Source organism: Amborella trichopoda, chromosome 3 (assembly GCF_054954075.1).
Source record: "Amborella trichopoda isolate Santa Cruz 75 chromosome 3, AtrichopodaSantaCruz75HAP2 v2.0, whole genome shotgun sequence".
In the NCBI taxonomy this organism is placed as follows: Eukaryota; Viridiplantae; Streptophyta; class Magnoliopsida; order Amborellales; family Amborellaceae; genus Amborella; species Amborella trichopoda.
Genome location: NC_142338.1, coordinates 55,043,853 through 55,066,792, shown reverse-complemented (window position 1 = coordinate 55,066,792; position 22,940 = coordinate 55,043,853). Strand labels below are relative to the sequence as shown.

At 33.7% G+C, this 22,940-nt stretch overlaps 2 protein-coding genes across 3 annotated transcripts; one reads left to right on the top strand and one right to left on the bottom strand.

The window, feature by feature from the left end:
* Positions 1 to 2,376: 2,376 nt before the first annotated feature.
* LOC18429432 (protein MALE DISCOVERER 2) lies at positions 2,377 to 5,261 on the bottom strand. Its single transcript, XM_020664427.2, has 7 exons — positions 4,808 to 5,261; positions 4,490 to 4,680; positions 4,147 to 4,220; positions 4,005 to 4,057; positions 3,483 to 3,634; positions 3,219 to 3,404; positions 2,377 to 2,966 (listed from the first exon to the last, which is right to left on the bottom strand). The coding sequence occupies exons 1-7, from the start codon at positions 4,959 to 4,961 to the stop codon at positions 2,718 to 2,720; spliced, it is 1,059 nt and encodes a 352-aa protein (XP_020520086.1). The 5' UTR covers positions 4,962 to 5,261; the 3' UTR covers positions 2,377 to 2,717.
* Positions 5,262 to 8,804: 3,543 nt separating this feature from the next.
* Positions 8,805 to 11,819, top strand: LOC18429431 (serine carboxypeptidase-like 45). Of its 2 annotated transcripts, none has more exons than XR_016051773.1 (10): positions 8,805 to 9,137; positions 9,217 to 9,321; positions 9,404 to 9,499; positions 9,634 to 9,726; positions 10,089 to 10,174; positions 10,265 to 10,564; positions 10,712 to 10,810; positions 10,925 to 11,017; positions 11,116 to 11,233; positions 11,332 to 11,819. XR_016051773.1 is itself a non-coding variant. In XM_006838717.4 (10 exons), exons 1-10 carry the CDS (start codon positions 8,888 to 8,890, stop codon positions 11,488 to 11,490), a joined length of 1,437 nt encoding a protein of 478 aa, XP_006838780.1. In that variant the 5' UTR covers positions 8,805 to 8,887; the 3' UTR covers positions 11,491 to 11,819. The 2 variants fall into 2 exon arrangements, 1 of the variants encoding a protein (XP_006838780.1); XM_006838717.4 differs by having other exon boundaries at positions 10,674 to 10,810.
* The last annotated feature ends 11,121 nt before the right edge of the window (positions 11,820 to 22,940 follow it).

The window sequence follows — 22,940 nt, the reverse complement described above, 5'->3', positions numbered from 1 at the left end:
AAGAGAAAGAGAGAATTATTTTTCCTATGGTCTTTCTCTATGGGTGGGTAAGAGGAAAAATAACATGAAAAAAGGTGTGAAAAACTGTTAAAAGTGGAAACTACAATGAAGGGCAGGTTGGATTCAGGCTCGCTCTAAGCAAAGGGAACAACATCTAGATACTCCATTGGTTTGACCCAATGGTTTAAAAAACGGATCGGTGACCCGGATAGGGGATCCAAAAATCCGATCCGGATCGATGAATTGGCGATCCGGATCGGGAATCGGGTGAATCGGTCAGAATAAAGTTTAAAAAAAATTCGAAAAAATTATTAAAATTCATTATAAATACTGTTTTTTAGGAATTCAATAAGAAATGAGGGTACTCCATTAAGAATTTTCATGTTTTTGAATGAATATGCGAATATTGATATGTTCTTTCCTTGCATGAACCGCCATTCAGCATTTAATTTACATCACACAAAAGGATAAACATAGAATTATCATGGAATAAGTATATCAACATACATGGACTACAATAAAGCATAAAATTAGTAATATATGTTCTAAAAATAAAATGATAGACGACGTTATTGTTCTTCTTGGTCACGCTAGTGCCATTGATTGAATTCGTTTAACAATTTATTGATTCAATCTAAAAACGAATCATCGATATTAGCAGGCGTCTGACTATTCCCAAATCCCTGAGTGTTAGTGTTTTGTTGTGTTCCCAATCTAAAATCCATGAAGCTTGTCCATCCTTCATGCTCACCTGCACTGTCGTGCTCATCTCTACAATGTTGCTGTTGGGACTTGATATGCGAATAATATGGCTGGGATAGGGTGGCCTCAGAATCATCATCTCTCCCATTTTCTCTTTGAATAATAGGGATTAAAAAAAAAATTAACAGATTTTCAAAAAAGCAATCATGGATTAAAAAAAAAAAATCACAAATTTTCAAAAAATTCTATCATGGATTACAAAAAAAAATTCGATCATGGATTAAAAAAAAAATCACAAATTTTCAAAAAATTCAATCATGGATTACAAAAAATTCGATCATGGATTTCAAAAAATTCGATCATGGATTACATAAAATTCGATCATGGATTACATAAAATTCGATCATGGATTACAAAAAAAAAAAACATAAAAAAACAAAAAAATCCATCGTGGATTACAAAAAAAGAAAAAAACAATTTGATCATGGATTACAAAAAATTCAATCATGGATTACAAAAAATTCTATTATGGGTTACAAAAAACAAAAAATTCGATCATGGATTACAAGAAAAAAAAACAAACATTTCGATCATGGATTACAAAATTCGATAATGGATTACAAAAAATTCTATCATGGATTACAAAAAATTCGATCATGGATTACATAAAATTCGATCATGGATTACATAAAATTCGATCATGGATTACAAAAAAAAACAAAAAATTCGATCGTGGATTACAAAAAAAGAAAAAAACAATTCGATCATGGATTACAAAAAATTCAATCATGGATTACAAAAAACTCTATCATGGGTTACAAAAAAAACAAAAAACAAAAAATTCGATCATGGATTACAAAAAAAAAAACAAGCATTTCGATCATGGATTACAAAAAAAAAACAAACATTTCGATCATGGATTACAAAACATTCGATCATGAATTACAAAAAATTCTATTATGGGTTACAAAAAAAAAAACAAAAAACAAAAAATTCGATCATGAATTACAAAAAAAAAAAAAAAAATTCGCTCATGGATTACAAAAAAATCGATCAAGTATTACAAAAAAATCTATCATGGATTACAAAAAAAAAAAACAAAAAACAAAAAACAAAAAAAAAAAAATTCCGTACGGGACTCGCCGATTCACTGTACGGGACTCCTCGATTCCGTACAGTGAATCGGCGATTCACTGTGCATAATCGTCCGGTTCTAGAGAGAACCGAACGATTCGCCTTTTTTTTGCCGATTCGATCCGTCCATGACGATTCCCGAGTCGAACCGGACGAGTCCAGTTCGACTCGACGTTTTTTTAAACACTGGTTTGACCTGTCCATTAAATAGTGATAACCACAATAATTCAAAATTCATAACTTGGTGATTAATGGTAAAAGATAAATAAAAGGCATCATAACTCTAAACCATATTGTGAGGCTCTTGATATGAGCTCAGACAAGTGGTCCTCTCATTGCTGTCAAATTTTACTCCTGTTAAACGTTTTTTGCATTTATTATTTATGAGATGGTACATTGCCTCATCTGTTCTTATGCGTAACTGTGTGTGCGCGTGGAGATGCATGGACATTGGAAAAGAGATTATGGAGAATCTTCTAGTCCTCTTGAAGCGTTAATTCGCATATTTGCATCTACTCATCACAGTAAACAGCTTGTATCTGAAAGAAGAGGTTATTTTGTTCACTGAAAATTAGTTCGGAAGATAAGAAAATCATTCCCAATTTTTTGGTGGCCTCTTACTTGGCAACAAACTCAACCAAACACAAAGAAAGTAGAGATAGAGGGAGGGGATTCCACTATTTGGAGGCTACAATAAATCGATGAGAAAAAGACAATAGAGGAGATGGGGTTGGAAGAGAGAACCAAAGCACCAGGCCATATGTGGAGGGGGGTCCACCATTTTGAGGTTACAATGAAGTAATGAAACAAAGAGAATAATGTATATATAAAGACAGAAGGAGGGGGGGGGACGGGCAGGGTGGAATTGGCTTTTCTTCTTTTTACAATATGTCAAATAAGCCTCTTAGACTCACGGGACTGCTCACTGGTGCAGCCATTTCCATGGTAATTCCCAAACCATTCCTTAACATTTCTGCCACTTCTCTCATGAACGGTCTTCTCACTGCCTCTCTCAACAAGCACATCCTCACCACCTCTGCAATCACATAAACCTCCTCCTTCACCACATCACCAACCGCCTCATCTAACAGCTCCATTGACCTCTCTTGGCTCACCAAAATGTCCATTGCCTAAAGAACATCAAAGCAAAGAAACAAGAAGCTGTCAAGACTGCTATATATAGCAAAAACCAGTCAAAATAACATTGTTGGATTATAATTTCTTTTTCAGTGTTAGTTTAGAATGATGAAAATCAAACATGTCCGCTTACAGACTAACTCACCAAGGAAATAGTTTTCTCACTAAAAGGACAAAGTAGAGTTATGCTTTTTTTGGGTATGTTTAGAAATATTACAGCTCTACATGGTTAGGTGGAGACTGACCCATTTAACCAGGAAACCAGTCTTCTCACTAAAAGCAAGCCTCCCTGATACGATTTCGAGTACCAAAATCCCAAATGAATATACATCATCGGCTCGACGGCATAGCCTCTTCTCAGAAGCACCTGGTTTTCTTGCCATTACGAATTCTGAGCTGCCTAAGACTGGCATCTTACCAAGACCTCCTATCTGTAGCAACAGAACATCTCTTAAGAGAAACCACCTAATATATGATTGGAACGCAGGAATGAGAGTTTCAAATGATACCTTTGCTGCATAATCCTCTGTTAGGAGAATGTTACGTGAAGTGAGATTGCCGTGACTTATAGGAGGATCACAGGAATGGTGTAGAAATGATAGGCCATAAGCTACCCCAGCTATAATTTTCATCCTCTGCTTCCATGTCAGGTGTTCATGTCCTGTATCATAATTGAGGGGTGAATGCAGGAGCAAAAACTAAGAGTACATCGATATTTTATTTAAAATTTGTATAACTTTTTTTCTTTTGAGCAATATTTTTTAAATTATGTCGAATGGTCATCAATTAATGGACTCGCTCATTCATTTAATTGAACATGCATAGCCCAAAACCAAGTAGCCATTAATTAAAGGATTTTCTGGTTGAATTAGATGAATATACAAAACCCAACAAAGCAGCTACTGAGATATACATCACTTTAAAAATGTACATAACTCAAAACATTCTGATTTGCTCCTTGAAATGTTGAAAGGGTTTACAAATATTGGTCAACGGAGATTGAGAGTGGGGATCAGACAGAATTCACATACCATGTAAATGCTCATGCAGTGTCCCATTTGATGCATATTGGAAGACTAATATTCTGCAAGAGAATGAAACATATTGCTCAAAGAGATTCAGTTTTCATCATGCACAAAGAAGAGATATTTGGTGAATTTGTGTGTCTCTTACCTATAACCAGCATTCTTACAACTTCCAATGAGGTTCACCAAATGCTGGTGCCAAATGCATGACAAGAGCTCAAGCTGCCATGTATGTTGAGAGAGAGAGAGAGAGAGAGAGAGAGATCAGTCCATGCATATTCAATCTGTGATTAGTAAGACATGTATTGAGGTTCTGGTGACTGAATTCTGTCATAGAAAACTTATCAAAGTATAGTAAGCACTACAGAAGCTTGACATTGCACATTCAAGCAACCAAGAGAGAAAAAAAAAGGCATCCAAAATTCAATCATTCTCAAATAACAATCAAGTTTAGGAGAAATTATTCTAAGAAGAAATTTATGTCACCATGCCTGAGATTTAGACCATGCATCTACATCAGAATTATGAGGAGCTTCCAGAATAGGCTTTTTGATAGCTATCTCTGTTCCATCAGGCAATATCCCCTTAAACACTAAGTGGGTTGATCCCACCCCAACTTTGTTACTGAATCCTTCACTGAACTTGTGAATTTTTTTGAAGCTATAAACTGGGAGTCGACCATCTGAAACACCAGAAACCATTCTCTTAACGTTTAAACTTTTTACCAACAGTAAGGAAATGAAAAGAAAGAAAAGGCAATAGGACCCAGAATTACATTTATAGAGAATTGGGTTCATGGGTTAGCTTACCATTAGGATGAGCCTGGAACTGTTTATCGAAAAGGGAGACCTTTCTGCCATTGAATAATCTTGTGACCAGAATAAGATGTAGAGTTAAGAAAATCAGGAGTATCAGAGCAAGCAATGAGGCAGCTCCAATCAAACCCAACATCCAAGAATCCATATTCAAGAAGAATCTCTAGAACCAAGGACTCTTAATGACAGGGATGAAGAGAGAGACTAAGCCAAGAATCCTCTCTCTCTCTCTCTCTCTCTCTCTCTCTCTCTCAGCCTGCAATACCGGTTTTGTTGGGCTTTATTGGTTTTGCAAATTGTTGAGCTTTATTGGTTTTGCAAACACTGCTTTTGATCAGTCCGTGATCAGAAAAAGCTTTTGACCGAAGCAAAATTTATGCTGAATTTTGAATTGCAGGGTTTATTCTTTATGGGGATTTGGGTTGTTCAGACTTTAGAGTTGGGTGCTGAGTGAAAGAGAGAAACCATGGGCATAGTCTTTAAATCCAACAAACATGGGCCATGGCGTTTGTAATGTAATCAAGTGCCTTTCAAATGCTGATTAAAGGTATAGCAGGGGTTGGCTTATAGCCTTATACAATGTCTTAATCTTTATGATAACATAAGAAAGAATTGCTTTGTCAATTTAAATGGCAGTTTAGCCCAGAGTTAGTGGTCCTTGTTAGGCTTTAGCATCTGTTGAAAATGATTGCAGTCCAAGCTAATGTTAGCTGGATTATAACACAAAGTGAACCAACAAGATTAGGACTGTCAACCGGGCCAGGTCAAGTTTTGAGCCTTGATCCAAATCAGGTCTAGGCCTAACTTCAAGACCTTTGGGCTGGGCAATGGGGGGGCAAGCTAGACGCGAATAACATTCGGGCTTGGGCCTCAATATAATAATGTTGGCTAGGCTCAAAGTAGAACTTGTAATCCAAAAACTGGTATTAATTGAACAAATTTAGGAACATTTAGAATCTTAAAAATAGACGGTCAAGATAATATGTTAGATTATGCACTACTTTTACACCTTTTTTTTGGTGCATTACTTTAAGGACTTGAAATATATTTTTTTCTCTCACATTAAGACATCTCAAGATCATGATAATCGATTGAATAGTTTCTAGCATCAATAAGGATAACCTTTGCCAATAAGCCATTGAGGTGCTCGATATAAGGTTGATGTATTATAAATAGCTTTTCCTGATTTGCCTGTTTTTGTGACAAAATTAAGAGGGGCGCAACCTTGTAATTGGCATTTCTACTAGTGGACGTATTGATTAGTGAACATGTAAAGCAGAGCTGGGGGCCACCACAAGGTGAAAAGGGACCATGAGGAAAGGAGGTAGTAGGATTAGTCCACTTGAATGAATTTGTGTACGCGTGCGAGCAAGCATGTGAATTTCCTTTCTCATTGGTTGTAATTCAACATCTTTTGAACGTTGATGGGAAATACATCCCATCAACTTGCTACAAGTGTTTGAAAATTAGAAAAAGGAGAAATTTTATATGATTAATCACTAGAGAAGGAAAATTTCAATTTGGGAATTGGATCTTTGATATGGTGCTGGGCTTCGTGGTTGTAATCCTCGAGAGCCACCACAAGATAGTTTCTATATCGTGTTTTGTTGGGTTTATATGATTTTTAAAGGTGTTATGAGAGCTTGTATAAGCATTGTACGTAATAAATCATAAACTCAGTAGGAGTGTGGTCCTCTTGTGGATCATACTAGGTAAATTTAATTTACCGATACTCAGATTAGGCTTGACGTGCTAGCTCAACCGAGTTAGAAAATCAAGGTACTTGGGCATAGAGATATAACCAATGGGGATTTAGTGGGATAGCCTTTGATGAGGTCGGAGTATGCCTGGATGAAAGCCGAGGGACTGTGTGACCCTTATGTATGATGAATAGTCTACAGAGACAGGACTAAAACCTCATCGTTGTATCATCACACGACATGTACATATATAGTTGTACTGAGATAGTAATCCATCATTGAAGGTGAAACGTGTATATGTGTGAGAGATTACCTCTATGCACCATAGAGTCATAGTTGCATTATGATATGGCGGATCATGGTTTGTCTCTAAGGGATAACCTGGAGTCCACATACTGGGATTACGTCCCTTAGCCCATTGATTGACTTTGTCCATCCAATCATGTGTCCCTGCAATAGACTGTGGGTCATGAGAACTGCATGGTCAGTTGGAGAAAGCTAGTGTGGATCGTGGTCTAGAGTTGAAGGTAACGTGCTCATATGCGTTGATTAAATCTTAGACCTATTCAGATCAGATTATTATCAAAATTAATTTAATTTAATTAATTTTATGTTATTTGATGTTTAGAATGTTTATTTGAATTTTTATGAATATTCTTATATTTTAATTTTGTCATTTGGATTTATAAATCAAGAGAAATTCATATCTACAGTTTTAAAATAAACTAAGAGGTTTGAAAAATCTAAAAATCAAATTTTATTATTTTTAAAATATGTGGGACCTTCCATAATTATTGTATGGCTATTTAAATCACATAGGACAATTGGGTGGGGTCCATGTGTGGCCACCAAAGGGTAACACGCCCCACCCATAAGGGATTGCCTTTTCTTGCTAAATATGGTGAGATGTATCCCTTGTTAGTTGGCTTTCTTTTTGTAGAGAAAAACCTACTTGCAATAAAAAAATGAAATATATAGTTTTAGAAAATCTTGAGAATAAAGTAGGTTTGATTGAGAAACAAGGAGAATGTTTACTATTAGAGAAAGTAAAAAAATATTTTTTTAACTTATTTGATGGATGTAGGTTTAGGAAAGAGAAGATAAGGTTATAACACTTTCATTAGCATCATGATAGTGGATCTAAAGAATGGATGACTCTCATCTCTCATCCCATAAATCTGTTTACATTGACAATCAAGATTTGCTCATACGATTTGAAAGAGGGGGAGAGAACCGCACGTATACAACTTTTGCAACTTTGAGGGGTGCAGCACACATGGTCCCATTTACTTCTCCATCTCAGGCCCTAGCCATTTTTCGAGCTTTCATCAATGCATCACCTTTGCCCTCTTTCTAGTCATCAATATCCAAGTGCAAAAGTCATACTTTGAAGACTATATCATTATTCCAGTGAATAAAGGGGCGCAGACCTCCCATTTTACCAGTACTAAGATGTTATATACATGTTCCTGTGTATTTTGATGACTTTCAATAGATGGTTTGTTGGATTATTGCACTTACCCTAAATTTGGTCACAGAGTGCTTAACTTTTAAATAGTACTTCTAGCCATTTGGAATTTGATCTAATTGTTGTTTACTAATCTGAAATGTTTGGTTGGCCTGAATTGTATCTAGTACGTACTGTCTCGTAAAGATCTCTCTCTTCAATTTTTAAGCAGTAGATTACGTATTGTCCTGTGATTTAAAAAATTAGATTGGTGAACTGGATCGGACAATTCAAAAATCGGTATGGATTGGTGAATCAACAGTCTGGATTATCATTTTGCTTTACCAAAAAAATAGTGAACCGACGAAAAAACACGTGAAAAAAACAATAAACAGGTCAAAAACCGATCCGAAACGAGTAGGTGAATTGGTGCTCCATAATGCCATTTTAACGTATGGAACCTCCGTTCTCTCTAGACTCGGAACCGAAAGTCGGATGGGGCGATTCCGTACATTTTTTTAATCCCAGGTAGTGTCCATTCTTAGTCCTCATTCTCTAGTGGGCTCCCTAATTCTCTCTCTAAGATGCCTCAAATTTCTCTCTTTTTCTGTCTCTAGTACATTCCAATTTATCTCTCTAAAATTTAAGTGCTCCATTTTATTTCACATCATCGTGGGGCTGAATCACGTCAAACTTGGCGGCTGGCCGATAACTCCAATTGCTCATTGGAAAAATATGCATAAGTCTTTTTATTACGATTTGTCATCTTTCTGTGGTTATTGACCTGTTACTGACTTGTTTTTGCATTCAAAGGATATAACAAGCAAACAAGAGATTCATCTGCACAATTTCTTGCTCTATACTTTTAGCTGATCTGCACAATTTCTTCTTCTATTCCATTCACCCTCCTCTTCACTGTACTGTAACATGTTGAAATTGATGGCTTCATGGATCACTCCATTCTTCTTTCTGCTCTCACTCTTTCCTCTTACTGTATTCTCTCTCCATCCTGACCTCATAAAGAGATTACCGGGCCAACCCCCCAACCCTTCTTTCAATCAGTATTCGGGTTACATTGTCACAGATACTCACCATGGTAGAGCCCTCTTCTACTATTTTGTCGAGGCCGACACCCATCACAGGGCCTCTCGACCATTAACACTCTGGCTCAATGGAGGTTCTCTCTCTCTCTCTCTCTCTCTCTCTCTCTCTCTCTCTCTCCATTTGGCTTTAAGTTGAGAACTTGCGCTGTACAGGCCCTGGATGTTCATCTCTTGGAATTGGAGCACTCATGGAACATGGCCCCTATCTTGTTCATGATAATTCTAGCTTGGTTAACAACAAATATTCATGGAATTTGGGTGAGTTTCTTAATAAGTACTCATATATAAGATTTGAGGATGCTCTAGCGATTGAAACTTTCATGTTATCTGTTGTGGACAGCGTCTAATATGCTATATGTGGAGAGCCCAATTGGAGTTGGGTTTTCTTATTCAAATACAAGCTCTGATTATATCAATTGGAATGACACTAAAACTGGTATGACCAACTAACCTTCTCCACCTTGGGTTCCCTGTTGTTACCTTAGTTTATTAAGACTTAAAAAGAAGAAGAAATAATCTCAAATTCAAGAGGACTTGTACAGCATCATCTCTCTTGTTTTTGAATTTCAGCCGAGGACAACCTGAGATTCCTCATAAACTGGTTTGAGAAGTTTCCAGCCTACAGAGGCTCTGATCTTTACTTGACAGGGGAGAGCTATGCAGGTAACTCACCAAGCATGCCTCAACAAACTATTACTAATAGAAAAAAGGCATTTATTAAAAAACTTCAGACAAGGTATTTATTATCAAAATCAGTGTTTGAAACTTTGAATTACAAAATTTTTATTTTTTAGACAAGGTAATTATTTTCAAAATCAGTGTTTGAATTACAAAACTTTTAGTTTTCAGACAAGGTAGTTATTTTCAAAATCAGTGTTTGGATTACATAATTTTTTCTTACTAAGGGCTTGAAATGTGCAAAAGAGAAGTTTTTGGATTGAAATCCAAAGAGACTGTTTTGAAGTTCAAGTAATTTCATTTTGTATATAGCAAATATAGCATCAAACAGCTTGTTGCTTCAACAGGGCACTACATACCACAGCTTGCAGCGCTCTTGATGGCCTACAACAAGAAACACACGACAGGAGCCATCAAGCTCAAGGCCATTGCTGTATGCCTTAAAAAAATTAGTACTGATTAGCTTTTTCTTTAAGGAGCCTATAATCCTCTTAAACTTACTTGTGGTATTTAACTTTGACAGCTTGGTAATCCATTTGTGGACATGGATATAAGTGTGAACAGTGGGGAGTACTTGTGGGCACATGGACTCATCTCCGATCAGACATTCGAGCTCGAGAAGACACTATGCAATGATTCGAGTTACATGAGGGCCTTTTATCGTGGAGAATATTCAGAGCCCTGCATCTACACATTCAAGATGGTGGCTGAGGAGATGGGGGTCAATGTAGATGAAGGAGACATCCTCTTGCCTAAGTGCCTAACTTCAGTGCCTTCAATGCAAGCAGTTTCCAGGGGACTTAATGGAAAGATTCATGCAAAGGTAGGGGAAAATTTGTGGTTTTTGTGGCTGTGTTTTTCTTCTTTTTAAGAGTGTGATTTGGTTTGTTGAATAAAGAGAATGGTTGAATTCCTTTACTTGGGATTGGCAGATCTCTTTGAGTAGAATGGGTAGTGGTGATTTGTGCAGCTGGGAGAGAATATTCAAGTACCTGAACAGGGCAGATGTTCAGAGGGCATTTCATGCCAATGCCACTGGGCTGCCTTATAATTGGGACAGTTGTTCTGGGTGACTCCTCTCTCTCTCATTTCATATTTTGAGTATCTTTCTTCATTGGGACTTTTGTTTGCTCTCTCTCTCTCCCTCTCTCTCTCTCTCATGGGAAATTGTGCTGTGATTCAGGCCTCTGGTATACCAAGATGACAATTCTGAGATCGACATTAGACCACTTATACTTAGCCTTCTTAAGGAGGATATACCCATCTTTCTGTACAGGTTTGATCAAGCCAACCCATAAATAGCTTAGTGTAATGCATTCATTAATACGGGGCATGTCTTTATTTTCTGTTTTTAAATGGGAAATTTGTGATTAGTGGGGACCAAGATTCAAAGATCCCCTTGACCCAAACAAGGATCATTGCCAATCAACTGGCCAAAAGATTAAAGCTTTCCCCCATAACCAAGTATGCTCCTTGGTATGATAAGAAACAGGTAATACTCTCTCTCTTAACAATCCCTGGGTTCTGTTCGCTCGATCAACAATATCTGGAGTTTAGTTTCAATTCTAATATGTATGCATTGGTGTGAAGGTTGGAGGATGGGTTCAAGCATTTGGGAGAGGGAACCGCACTCTCCTGACGTTTGCAACGGTGAGGGGTGCAGCACACGAGGTCCCATTCACTTCCCCATCTCAAGCTCTCACCTTATTTCGAGCTTTCATCACCGGATCACCTCTGCCCACTTCATAGCCATCATTTTACAGCCTTTTCTCTCAGTTTTCCATGAATGAAACTACCTTCAACAAGTAAAGGAAGATAAACCTCCTTTTCAACATTCCCACGATCGTGTTCTTTTCCTAATACGTCTTAGAGGACAGTTAGCTTTGGGCTGCTTGTTATACCTATGGATGGTTTTCTCTAGGATTGAATACGTGATTTTTAATTCAAGGGTCAATCGCCTCATGAAGTAGTTAGGGTGTCAAATGATTCGGTGTGCACTGGTTATTTTTTTATTTTCTTTTTAATCGGGTGTTTCTTCGAAAAGTATATATCAAGAGATATGTTAAAACATGATCAAATTGTCTCTTTTCATGATTGAGAACCTGATTAAGTAGAATCATGTTGATAATTTGGCTCGATTATGGGTCGAGCCAAAGAGGGCCAAAGGACAATAGTACTCCTTATTGTTTAGGATTAGCAACAATAAACCGTTAAATGATGATAATGCTTCTAGTGGTTCGTGGTTAGTAACACGTGGTTTTTTAATTGTATACCATAGTTAAGTATTCTTAATCCGAAACTACTAGAAGCATTATTCCCATTTGTCTGGACAGATAAATTACCTGTCAGCTTAGTCAAGGTTTCAATCGAGAATAAGTTATAATTTGATATTTTCTTACTATATTAATTAAGGAGAAAGTTTATATAAGGTTGCAACCTTAAAATGTAAAATAAAGTTTATATAAGGTTGCAACCTTAAAATGTACAATTACATATGTACCTCAAAAATCCATCGGAAAATGTTGTTTTAATGTTGACAAAACCATTAATTGATCATCTCGATGTATGAATATGAAAAAAAATAAAAAGATTTTGAGCCCCAGAAATAGTGCATCTTGCAATACATTATCTAGACCGACTATTTTCAAGATTTTCATATGTTATAGATCTACTTGATTTTAACTATTTTTCGAGTTTAAAATTTTATAATTAGATATGAAAATAGATTTTGAGATAATCCTAATCATTTTTTCGAAAAGTTATGTAAATGTTCGTTTTAGTTTCCGTTATTACTAATATGTTCGTTTTTTAGACTTCATAACAATTTTTTTAAAAAAAGGCGTAACTACTTATTTTTGGTTTTTCGAAAACCGAAATCAAACCAGTTTTTTGAAAAACTGAAAATTTAATCTTTAAGAACGAAAAAATATTTTCACTATATTCTCTCTGTCGTTTTGAAGTCATAGTTATCCGATAAAATCAATGAGAAACAACTACTTTGATCCCCTAAATTTAGGAGAAATATCAAGGATTATGAGATTAGAAGATTAGAAAAAATATTGTGGTGTATTCTCTCTGTACCTCTCTGACCCTAAATTTAGGAGAAATATCAAGGATTATGAGATTAGAAGATTAGAAAAAATATTGTGGTGTATTCTCTCTGTACCTCTCTGAAGTCAGTCATGGTTATCCTATAAAATCAAGGGGAACAATTAGTTTGAGCCCCTTAATTTAAGAAAAATATCAGGGATTATGAGACTAAAAGATTAAGAAAAATCTTGTGGCGTATTCTCTCTCTACCTCGCTTGTGGCGTTTTCTCTCTTTTGTGGCCTATTCTCTCTCTACCTCTCTGACATAGTTATCTCATAAAATCAAAGGACCTCTCTGACGTCATAGTTATCTCATAAAATCAAAGGCAGCAACTAGTTTGATCCCTACATCATAGGAGAATGGAAAGTTGATGACTCAGCCCATGATGTCCTATTTTCAAGAAGAGATCTCTTTAATTCAAGTTCTTTGAGCTATGGGAATATCCAGATAAAAGATCTTTCTTTAATTCAAGCTCTTTGAGCTATAGGAATATCCAGACCAAGCCAAATTCCTCTCTCAAGCTGGGTGAAACTTTCCCAAAAAAAAAGACTATGGGTGAAGCTCTTTGAACTATGGGAATATCCAGACCAGCCCAAATTACCGGAAACTTACCCAAAAAAAAGACTATGGGTGAAGGAGAGAGAGTTAAAAAACAAAAAAACAATTTTACCCATATAAATAGAGAGAGAGAGGTAGAGAGAGAATACACAGAGGGCCACAAGCGACAAAAAATTTGAAAATTTTAAATTTTTGGTTCCTCAACAATCGCAATTGGTTTGATTTTAGTTTTTGAATAACTGAAAATGGGTAGTTTCATCTTTTTTAAAAAAATTTGTTATGAAGTTAAAAAAAACGAACGTATCAATAATAACGGAAAATATTTGGTATTTTACTAATAACGAAAATTAAAACAGATATTTACGTAAGTTTCCTTAATTTTTTTACTAAAATTACATGTTAAGAGTGCACCTTAATTTGGATTGTTTAATATTGCAACCTTATAAACAACACAACCTATTATTAAAGGAGGTACCTGAATAAAATTAAAGGTCAAAAAGTAATCAACATAACATTAAATTGGATCATTCAACCACCTTAATGATTTCGATTTGATCCTCTGAATGATGTTTTGCCTTCAAATTATAAATTGAACGATAATAAATCATCTTGGAGTCAGTTCTTTAAACTCGTTGTAAGATAAAAATGAAGAGAGCGAATGGGAAAACAAATTGTATGGTTGTCTTTGTAAACGGCATTTCGTATCTGACCGAAAAATACAGTTTGGGCATCAAGAGTTCTTTCAAATAAGGCATTTTTAGACCACAACAATTATGGATTTAATATACATATATAAATTGACCAAAATACTTTCGAAAATTTTAAGGAATATTTTGGTTAATTTATATTTTATGAATTATTTTTTTTTCATATTTTCATTAGGTGCGTCTCACCAAGATGTACACACACTCTAATTTTCAGATCATTTCGATTAGTAAAAAAAAAATGAAAATCGAAATACTACCGGACAACTGTTACAGTGCGATGCAGTTTGGATGGTGATGAGGGTAGGCGAAATCACTGCTCATTTTCGCATGTAAGCGTTTTGCAGTATCTTCTATATATATATAGGAAAACTCTTCCCAACGTAGTAACTTCCATGCATATAAGAAAACTCTTCCCAAGGCCTATAGGCGAAAATAAACAGCGATTTCACCTACCCTCATCACCATCCAAATTTATCGCACGGTCATAGTTGTCCGGTAGTGTTTCAATTTTTATTTTTATTTTTACATATTCAAATTACTTGAAATTTGGAGCATGTGTACATCTTAGTGAGACGTACTTAATAAAAATATGAAAAAAATAACTCACAAAATATAAATTAACCAAAATACCCCCGAAATTTTCAAATTTCAGATTATTCCGATTAGTAAAATAAAAATGAAAAACTGAAACACTATCGGACAAATGTGACCGTGCGATGAAATTTGGATGGTGATGAAGGTAGGCGAAATCACTATTTATTTTCGCCTATAAGTAGTTTATAGTATCTTTCATATATATATATATATATATATATATATATATATATATATATAGTTCAAGTCCTAAAAATAGTCTATCTTCCAAAATATTATTTTGACCATCAATTTTACGCGTTCACTGTTCCAATAGATTTGCGTCATTTTGTAAGTTCCAAATTGTCAGTAGCGGTGAAAAATTATTTGCAAGGGTATCGTAAGAAATAAACCATAGATAACCCGCTGCATTAAAGTTTCTACATGTAGGCACCTTACAAGTTGTGTTATTACACCCAAAACCTTGGTATTCACTTAATGGTTTCCTATGTATCGACATCCCTAGCTCAAATTTTTGGCTACTTTCGATGAAAATGCCTCTCACTCTCCAACGAGTTTAATGCTTTTTTTTTTGTTTGATATTTTTCCCGGAGGTTGGTTTAACATTCCATGCCTAACCAATCTCATTTCATGAAACATAAAGTGAAAAAAACCTTTAAAGCAATTTTCGTACATTTGACTATGAAATCCTCAAACATACTCTCGATTGTCCAATTAAGATATGATGTTGATATCAATTGTATTTTAAGTGAACTATAATGTGGATCTTTTAGGTTATTTTGGGTCATTTCATTTTTTAAAGGAAAAAGTTTATATAATGTTGCAACCTTAAAATGTAGAACTATGGATGCACTTCAAAAATCCATTAGTAAAAGTTGTTTCAACATTGAAAAACCCTCTAACTGATCATCTAGATATCGATATGTATGACTATGAAAAAAAAATCGTTTTTGAGTCTCAGAAATGGTGCATTTGACAACATATTATATAGAATGTCCATTTTCAAGATTTTTTATATATTTATAGATCTACTTGATTTTAATCATTTTTTAAGTTAAAATTTTATAATTAGATTTAAAAATAAAATTTGATATAATCTTAAGAGTATTTTACATCAAAATTATATGTTATGATAAAATTTGAAGGTGTGCCTTAAATGGATTGTTTAAAGCTGCAGCCTTATGGAAACCTCATCTTTTTTAAATTGTTATTATAGACTTTTTACACGTGCGTGAGGGTGCGAAGTATAGGCGCCTAAAAGTTTAGCTGAATCAAATGTGTGGTAGAAAAAAAAAAATTGAAATACTTAAACGTGCTTTCAAGTCATCTAAAAAGTTTTTTTGGTGATCTAGACCGTCCATTATGTTAGAACCTGCAGTGGATGAGTTATGCTTTCGAAATTTCATTCATTTCATGAACATCACCGTAATAAATAGTTAAAATCAGCTAAATTGCAGTTCTTAGAAGGACAACATTTAGAATTAGAATATGTAGAAATATAGAAACATGCACTTAATTTTCGGAACAATATTTTTTTTTTTATGTGTACCCATATTAAGAAAGTAATTCATTACATATATTAGTTTTTTTAGTAGTTCATATCTTTGTTACCCTATAAATTGGAGCTCTTGTTCACATATTATATAAGCTCAATAATACATCTCCATGGGAGTTTAAGTCCCAAATATACAAAAATACAAGTTTTCACATGGTATCAAAGCCAGATTTGTCTTAACTATATCCATTCTTGTACGATCGAATCTATTTATTGCCGAGCCTCTTCTGATCGTCCGTAGTCAATCGCCTAACATTGATCACCTCATAGTTGGAAATTTCAGCACTCTTTCTCTCTCACCACCTCGATCTTTGGACAATTCGAACACCATTACGACGAGCTTCCACCACATCAACCACGATCGAGAAATTCTGAGTCTGTTACCGAGCCTCTCGTCTAATCCACAATTCTGTTATCACTAAAGATCAAGCATCCATGGTCATTCACCTGACATTGATCGCTACACAGTCGCATACTTCCACAGAATCAATATATTTGTGTTTTAGAACTTCCGTCTTCCGAAAAATAGGATATTGCCACTTCCAACCTTCCGTCTTCCGAAAAATAGGATATTGCCACTTCCAACCCTCTCTGTGGAAACAAAGATTCGGAAAGCGCGACACCCTCCATCCATGTGAGGGAGCTACATGATTCTCAACATATGATCGTCCTAGTCATAGTGAGCGATCCTTTGATTAAAACTCTCGATTTATGGAGCCGGAATAAACATATATTTTGTTTTTTTCCTTTTTTTTTTTTTTTTTTTTTTGTGTAATTCAGTGGGAAAGACAAGCCTCTACCCATTTTTTCAATAGATTGGGGGAGTAATATTTTTTCCATTAACTTTATAGAAAAATTATTCCTTATTTTAATGTTTTCATCAGTGTTTGTAAACTCGAACCAGAATAGTCAACCGGATATGGGCCCAATAGTGGTTTAACCGGTCTAGCCAGTAAATCGGCCGATTCAACCATTATAAACAAGCAAGCCCCGGGCGGTCAAAAAAGTATTGAAAAAATAGAAAAGAAACAAAAAAAAACTACTAAACTATGAAAAGCATATAAAAAATGATTAAAACAAAACACATTCAAATGAAGTTGAAAATTTATGAAAAAAATAGATTTTAACAAATCGAGTTTTGAATAAAATTGAGTATTAATGACCAATTTTTTTTTAATATTTACCATAATGTAAAGAATATTAAAAAAATACATTACAAACTAAATTCCTTATTTTTTGAAATTTATATATATATTTTAATTTATTTTAAATACCAGTCGATCACCGGAACCGCCCAAAACCGGAACCGCCCTGTTCCAATCTAACCGAGCGGTTAGCGGTTAGATCGCCTGGTTTTTCCAACTGTGGTTCTCATTGTTCAATTTTAGAGCTTCTATTCTCTTCACCGATTTGAAATTTTCAATTGTGATTTTAAAATAAGCTTACTGAAGTGATATTCAATAAACATTTTCCAAAAATTCAAATAATTTGCACCAACATATACTCAAAAAATTGTTGTAGAGTTTTGGCTAATGAGTAATCCAATGAAAAATCTTTTTCTTTGAATGAAGAGCATTATTGCAATAAAAAAGGCACTAAAGAGTTATCTATGTGTTCTTAGGGGCCGTTTGGGTATCTGGAAATATATCACGTGATAATATATTACGAAGAAATACGACATTTACTCTGTTTGGATACACTTTAATAATAAGAAAATGAAAAGAGATTGCGAGAGATTACCCGAGATTTTCCCAAAAATCATTAAATCCATTATGCACGGTGAGGGGTGAAAAATCAATCTATTACGCGTTTGACAGGTAATCTTTTGAAATCTTTTGTGTGCATCTATCTGCCCTATATTGCTTAAGAAAAATATTTCCCTAGTCTTTGTATTGAATAATTATTAAGGTAAATAGAAAAAAATATTTTCCTAGTCTATGTTGTATTGTATAATTATTAAGGTGAGTAGAAAGTGAAATTAGGGATATGCAAAGGATAATCTAAATTGATTTGAATAGGTATACAAAACTTAATGAGGAAGAATTTTCTACTGCAATTATAATAAAAAAAATTCTACATCCCTCGATTCCCAATTTGGATTGTAGCCCTCATCTAACTCTCATATAAAAATGAAAAAAAATTACAATTTTTTTTAATAATGGGTAAGTGAAAATAGGGGAAATCTAAATAATGGGTAAGTGAAAATAGGGAAAATCTAAATTGATTTGAATAGGTGTAGAACTGGACGAGAGACAATTTTCTATAAAAAAATTTCTGCATCCCTCTATCCCCAATTTGGGTTGTAGCTCTCATTTGACGCCATCAGCTCATATAAAAATAATAAAAATAATAATTGATAATTGATGAGAAATTACACAATACAATCATAATAAAAAATTTCGCACAACATAATCATCATAAGAGATTAGTAAAAGCTCAATTGAAATAAGATACCTCTTTAGTTTCTTCCAATGCTTCAAAATTTTATACTGCAATTACTAAACCTTCTAATTTACTAATCAAACTTCTTCCCATTTTTTAACTTATACCATAAACATTTTGATTTTGGTATCATAAATTTATTGCTTATTTGAAATTATATATAGATAGACATTTGAAAGACTTATATAAAAAATAAATTAAAATAAAACTTATGACAATAAAATCATGTTATTCTAATCATATTATTCCAATGACTTATCATATTGAAAGCAAAGTCTAATCATGTTAGCCAAACATAGCTATATTTTTCATATTTGGTTGGTAATGTATTTCCAATATTTCTTTGAGAGATAGCCAAACGCTAGAAATGTATTTCCCAATTTGCATCTAAATACTACCCAAACAGTGACAATCTATTTGCAAGTAATATATATGCCGATAATATATTTCACAGACAACATATTTTCAGGTATCCAAACGGCCCTTAATGTATGGTTTTGCTTACATATATTGCTCGGTGCAAACCAGGATTATGTTACTCTCTCTGAATACAATATTTTAATTATTGCAATAAGAAGGGCACTTAAGAGTTATCCGTGTGTTCTTAACGTATGATTTTGCTTACATATATTGCTTGATGCAAAATATAGGTATATGGAAAAAAAAAAAAAATTTGATTTTTAAGTGCATCTTGTTATATATTATCTGGACCATCATTTTTTATGATTTTTAAATATTTATAAATTTCCTCAATTTGAACTAGTTATGTAATTTTAAATTTCATAATTAAGGGTGAAAATTAATTTTTACATTATCACATGAATTTTAGTAAAACTGCATCTTTCAATCCGTTTTGGTGATGTGCCTTACTTTGATTCTTTGATATTGAGGTCCTATACAAATCTCACCTAAAAGTTTATATAAGATTGCAACTTTAAACTATAGAAAAAATGCATGCCTACAAATTTAATTGAAAACGGTTGGTTTGATAGTGAAAAACCATCTGTGATCATCTCTACTTCGAGATATACGGATGTAAAAAAAAAAAAAGATTTAAAGTAGTAAAAATGGTACATCTTGTAGTACATTGTCTAAGCTGTTAATTTTCAAGATTTTTAAGTGTTTGTGGTTCTACTCGATTTGTACATCTTTTTAGTTTTAAATGTCATAATTTAATGTGAAGTAGTTTTTCATATCATCATTAAAAATTTTAACACCAAAATTACATCTTTCAATGAGCTTTTGAGTTGGAATTGTTTAAAGTTGACACCTTATACAAACCATACCTTAATTATTTAAAGCTTTTCTTCTGGACGTGGTTAGCATGAGGTCAACATGCATAATGTAGACATGCAGGCTACGCAATAAATATATTTTTTAAATATAATTTGATCCTAAGTTTTAGATAATATATAATATTTAACATGGATATCATAAATATGATTTTTTTTTTAAAACTACTGCATATGTAATATTATATATATATTTTTTAAATATGTAATATTACATATTTTTTTTAATATTACATATTACATATTTTTTTTAAAATATGTAATATGTATTACATATTAACATATTACATATTGCATATTACATACTACATATTACATACTACATATTATATACTACATATTACATATTACATACTATATATATATATATATATATATATATATATATATATATATATATAATAGTACATATTACATACTACATATTACATATTACATACTACATACTACATACTACATACTACATATTACATACTACATATTACATACTACATACTACATACTACATATTACATACTACATACTACAGATTACATATTACATACTACATACTACATATTACATACTACATACTACAGATTACATATTACATACTACATATTACATACTACATACTAAATATTACATACTACATATTACATATATATTATATATGCAATACATATATTACATACATATTACATACTACATACATATATATATATGTCATACTGCATACATACATACATATATTACATATATAATACATAATATGTACGTAATATATGATATAATATTTCAACCAGGTAAAGAACTTTATATTGATTTTGTTTTTTATCATGGTCCTGATATATTCATCATCAAAGAATTTCTTAAGGGGTTTGCTATGTTTAAGAAACCATTCTTTTATTTCCCTATTTTCTTCTGAGTAAAAATCTTGCCTTAAGAGTTTGTTAGTTAATTTCAAAATTTTCAACTTCAAGCATATTAACAGATCCTTCAGAGATATTAGAACTGTATCCCATTGTATCCCATGTTAGAAAAAGTTGGTCCATGGGAGCCATCAGAATATTTATCATTCTATGTTGAAGGATTTTCTACCTTATAGATCGGTTGGACAACTTGTTGATTTTTAAGCTGATCAAGCCCTTCTATGACTACATCTTTACTATTATGACCCTTCTCTTTTTCAACTTTTGTCTGTGGCACAGAGAAGAAAGAGATTCTAGGGGGTTCAGGCTTCTTAGATGATTCAGAACTGAAGGACATTCTTGGAGGCTGTATAGGGTTCCTATTTTGATTAAGGAAAGTTCTAAGGAGATGAGAGAATTGAATTTCTACCTTTCTTTCAACATACTGGGTTATTTGGCTGATTTCCTGATTTTGTACAGGCTTAGGAGGGACAGCACCGGGTAAGGTCCATCTTTCAGGTAGATTCACCTGATCCCATGAAATAGTTCTAGGGATGATTAAATTATATTTTTCAACATTAGTCTGAAAAAGGGTAGTCTGACCCTTAGAGTCAATTCTTCTAACATTGGGACAGATAGTGGTCATAACCTTATAGCAGACACTATAGGTAACCGTTATATTTGGTGACCCAGCATCCATGTCGAAACCATTGGTTAAGAGGTTGAGAGTAAGGACTTTCAAAATATGAGGGTCAGTTAAGGAAATAGAGAATCCTGGGAAGCAGTTAAAATAAACTGTTCCCTCATTGAGACTAGATTCAATAGCTCATAATAAGGAGTCCATAAACCGTCTATGCATACTATATCTTAAACATAAGAGGATAGCAGTTTGAAGCCCAGCCCTATTTAAGGGTCTAATACCAACTTGAACAAGACCAATGTATAGATAATTATATTTTCTTCTTCTAAATTCTTCAATGTGGTCTTTGTTTAACAAATTTATGGTGGTCTCAGCATTTAAGACAGATTTAGTTTCTTTTTCAATTTTAATTGCATAATCACTAATGAATTCAAAAGTTCCCTTAATGTATATTTCAGAAGTAAAGACCTTAAGAATATTCCAGTTGTTTAAGTCCTTTTCTATGTTGGCAATAGCAATTTCTTTAGAATCCCTAATTGACCTACCAGATGAACTGGCTTCAGTATCAGACCTCTGAGAACCAAGTCTAAAAAATCCTGCTATCGAGTCAATAATGTAATTACGCACATGAGTCAACCGAGTCAATGAATTAATAGTCTGTCTTCGACACGGTTCACGACTTTAGCGACTTATGATAGCTTATTACTATTACGACTGTGATGAACAGTATTTTATTAGGACTTGGACAAAGTTCTGATAAAAAAATGTTGAATAAGATAGGATCAGAAAGGCTCTGATACCATATCAAGAGTACGTTAAGCGGAATCAAAATAACATAAAATGAAACAAATAAAATTAAAATCAGAGACAAAACATCAATCAACTAATTATAAAAAGTACAAAATACAAGTTACAATCTTGGAATAAAATACTTGCATAAAAACTCTTTTTAGCACACAGCACACCGGCACACTCTAAAACTTTACAATCTTTTAGAGAGAGAGATAGTATAAAGAGGAAAGAAAGCCAAACAAACTCAAGTAAATTATGAGAGATGCCTTCTTCTAAGGAGAGGTCCCTTATTTATAGTCTCAGACTTCAGATTTCATATATTCCGCTTTTCTTGAACGTGGATGTCGGTGGTGCTCACCACGTGGAAAGGTAAATGTTGGTGGTGCTTGCTAAGTGGAAAGGTAGATTCTGTTGGCAAGATTTTAGCTATAGGATAAAAGTATTTGGCCACGTGTCCTAGGATAATGGAGTCGTACCGGCCTTAGAATTAATTGAGTGATGGAAGCACTCCTGCACTATCATCTTCATTTTGGTGCCTTTCATCTTCACTTATTGACATAAAGTGTAATATATGTAATATTACATAGATATTACATAAGATGTATGTAATATTACATATATTACATACGTATTACGTA

Bases quoted from the DNA above. Each gene is read 5' to 3' on its own strand.
- LOC18429432 (XM_020664427.2), bottom strand. From the start codon at position 4,961: ATGGATTCTTGGATGTTGGGTTTGATTGGAGCTGCCTCATTGCTTGCT. The intron at 3,635-4,004 runs GTATGTGAATTC...ATTATGATACAG, and splicing joins ACTGCATGAGCATTTACATG to GACATGAACACCTGACATGG. The intron at 2,967-3,218 runs GTCAGTCTCCAC...GATGTTCTTTAG, and splicing joins CTGGTTTCCTGGTTAAATGG to GCAATGGACATTTTGGTGAG.
- LOC18429431 (XM_006838717.4), top strand. From the start codon at position 8,888: ATGTTGAAATTGATGGCTTCATGGATCACTCCATTCTTCTTTCTGCTC. The intron at 9,322-9,403 runs GTGAGTTTCTTA...TGTTGTGGACAG, and splicing joins CAAATATTCATGGAATTTGG to CGTCTAATATGCTATATGTG. The intron at 9,727-10,088 runs GTAACTCACCAA...TTGCTTCAACAG, and splicing joins GACAGGGGAGAGCTATGCAG to GGCACTACATACCACAGCTT.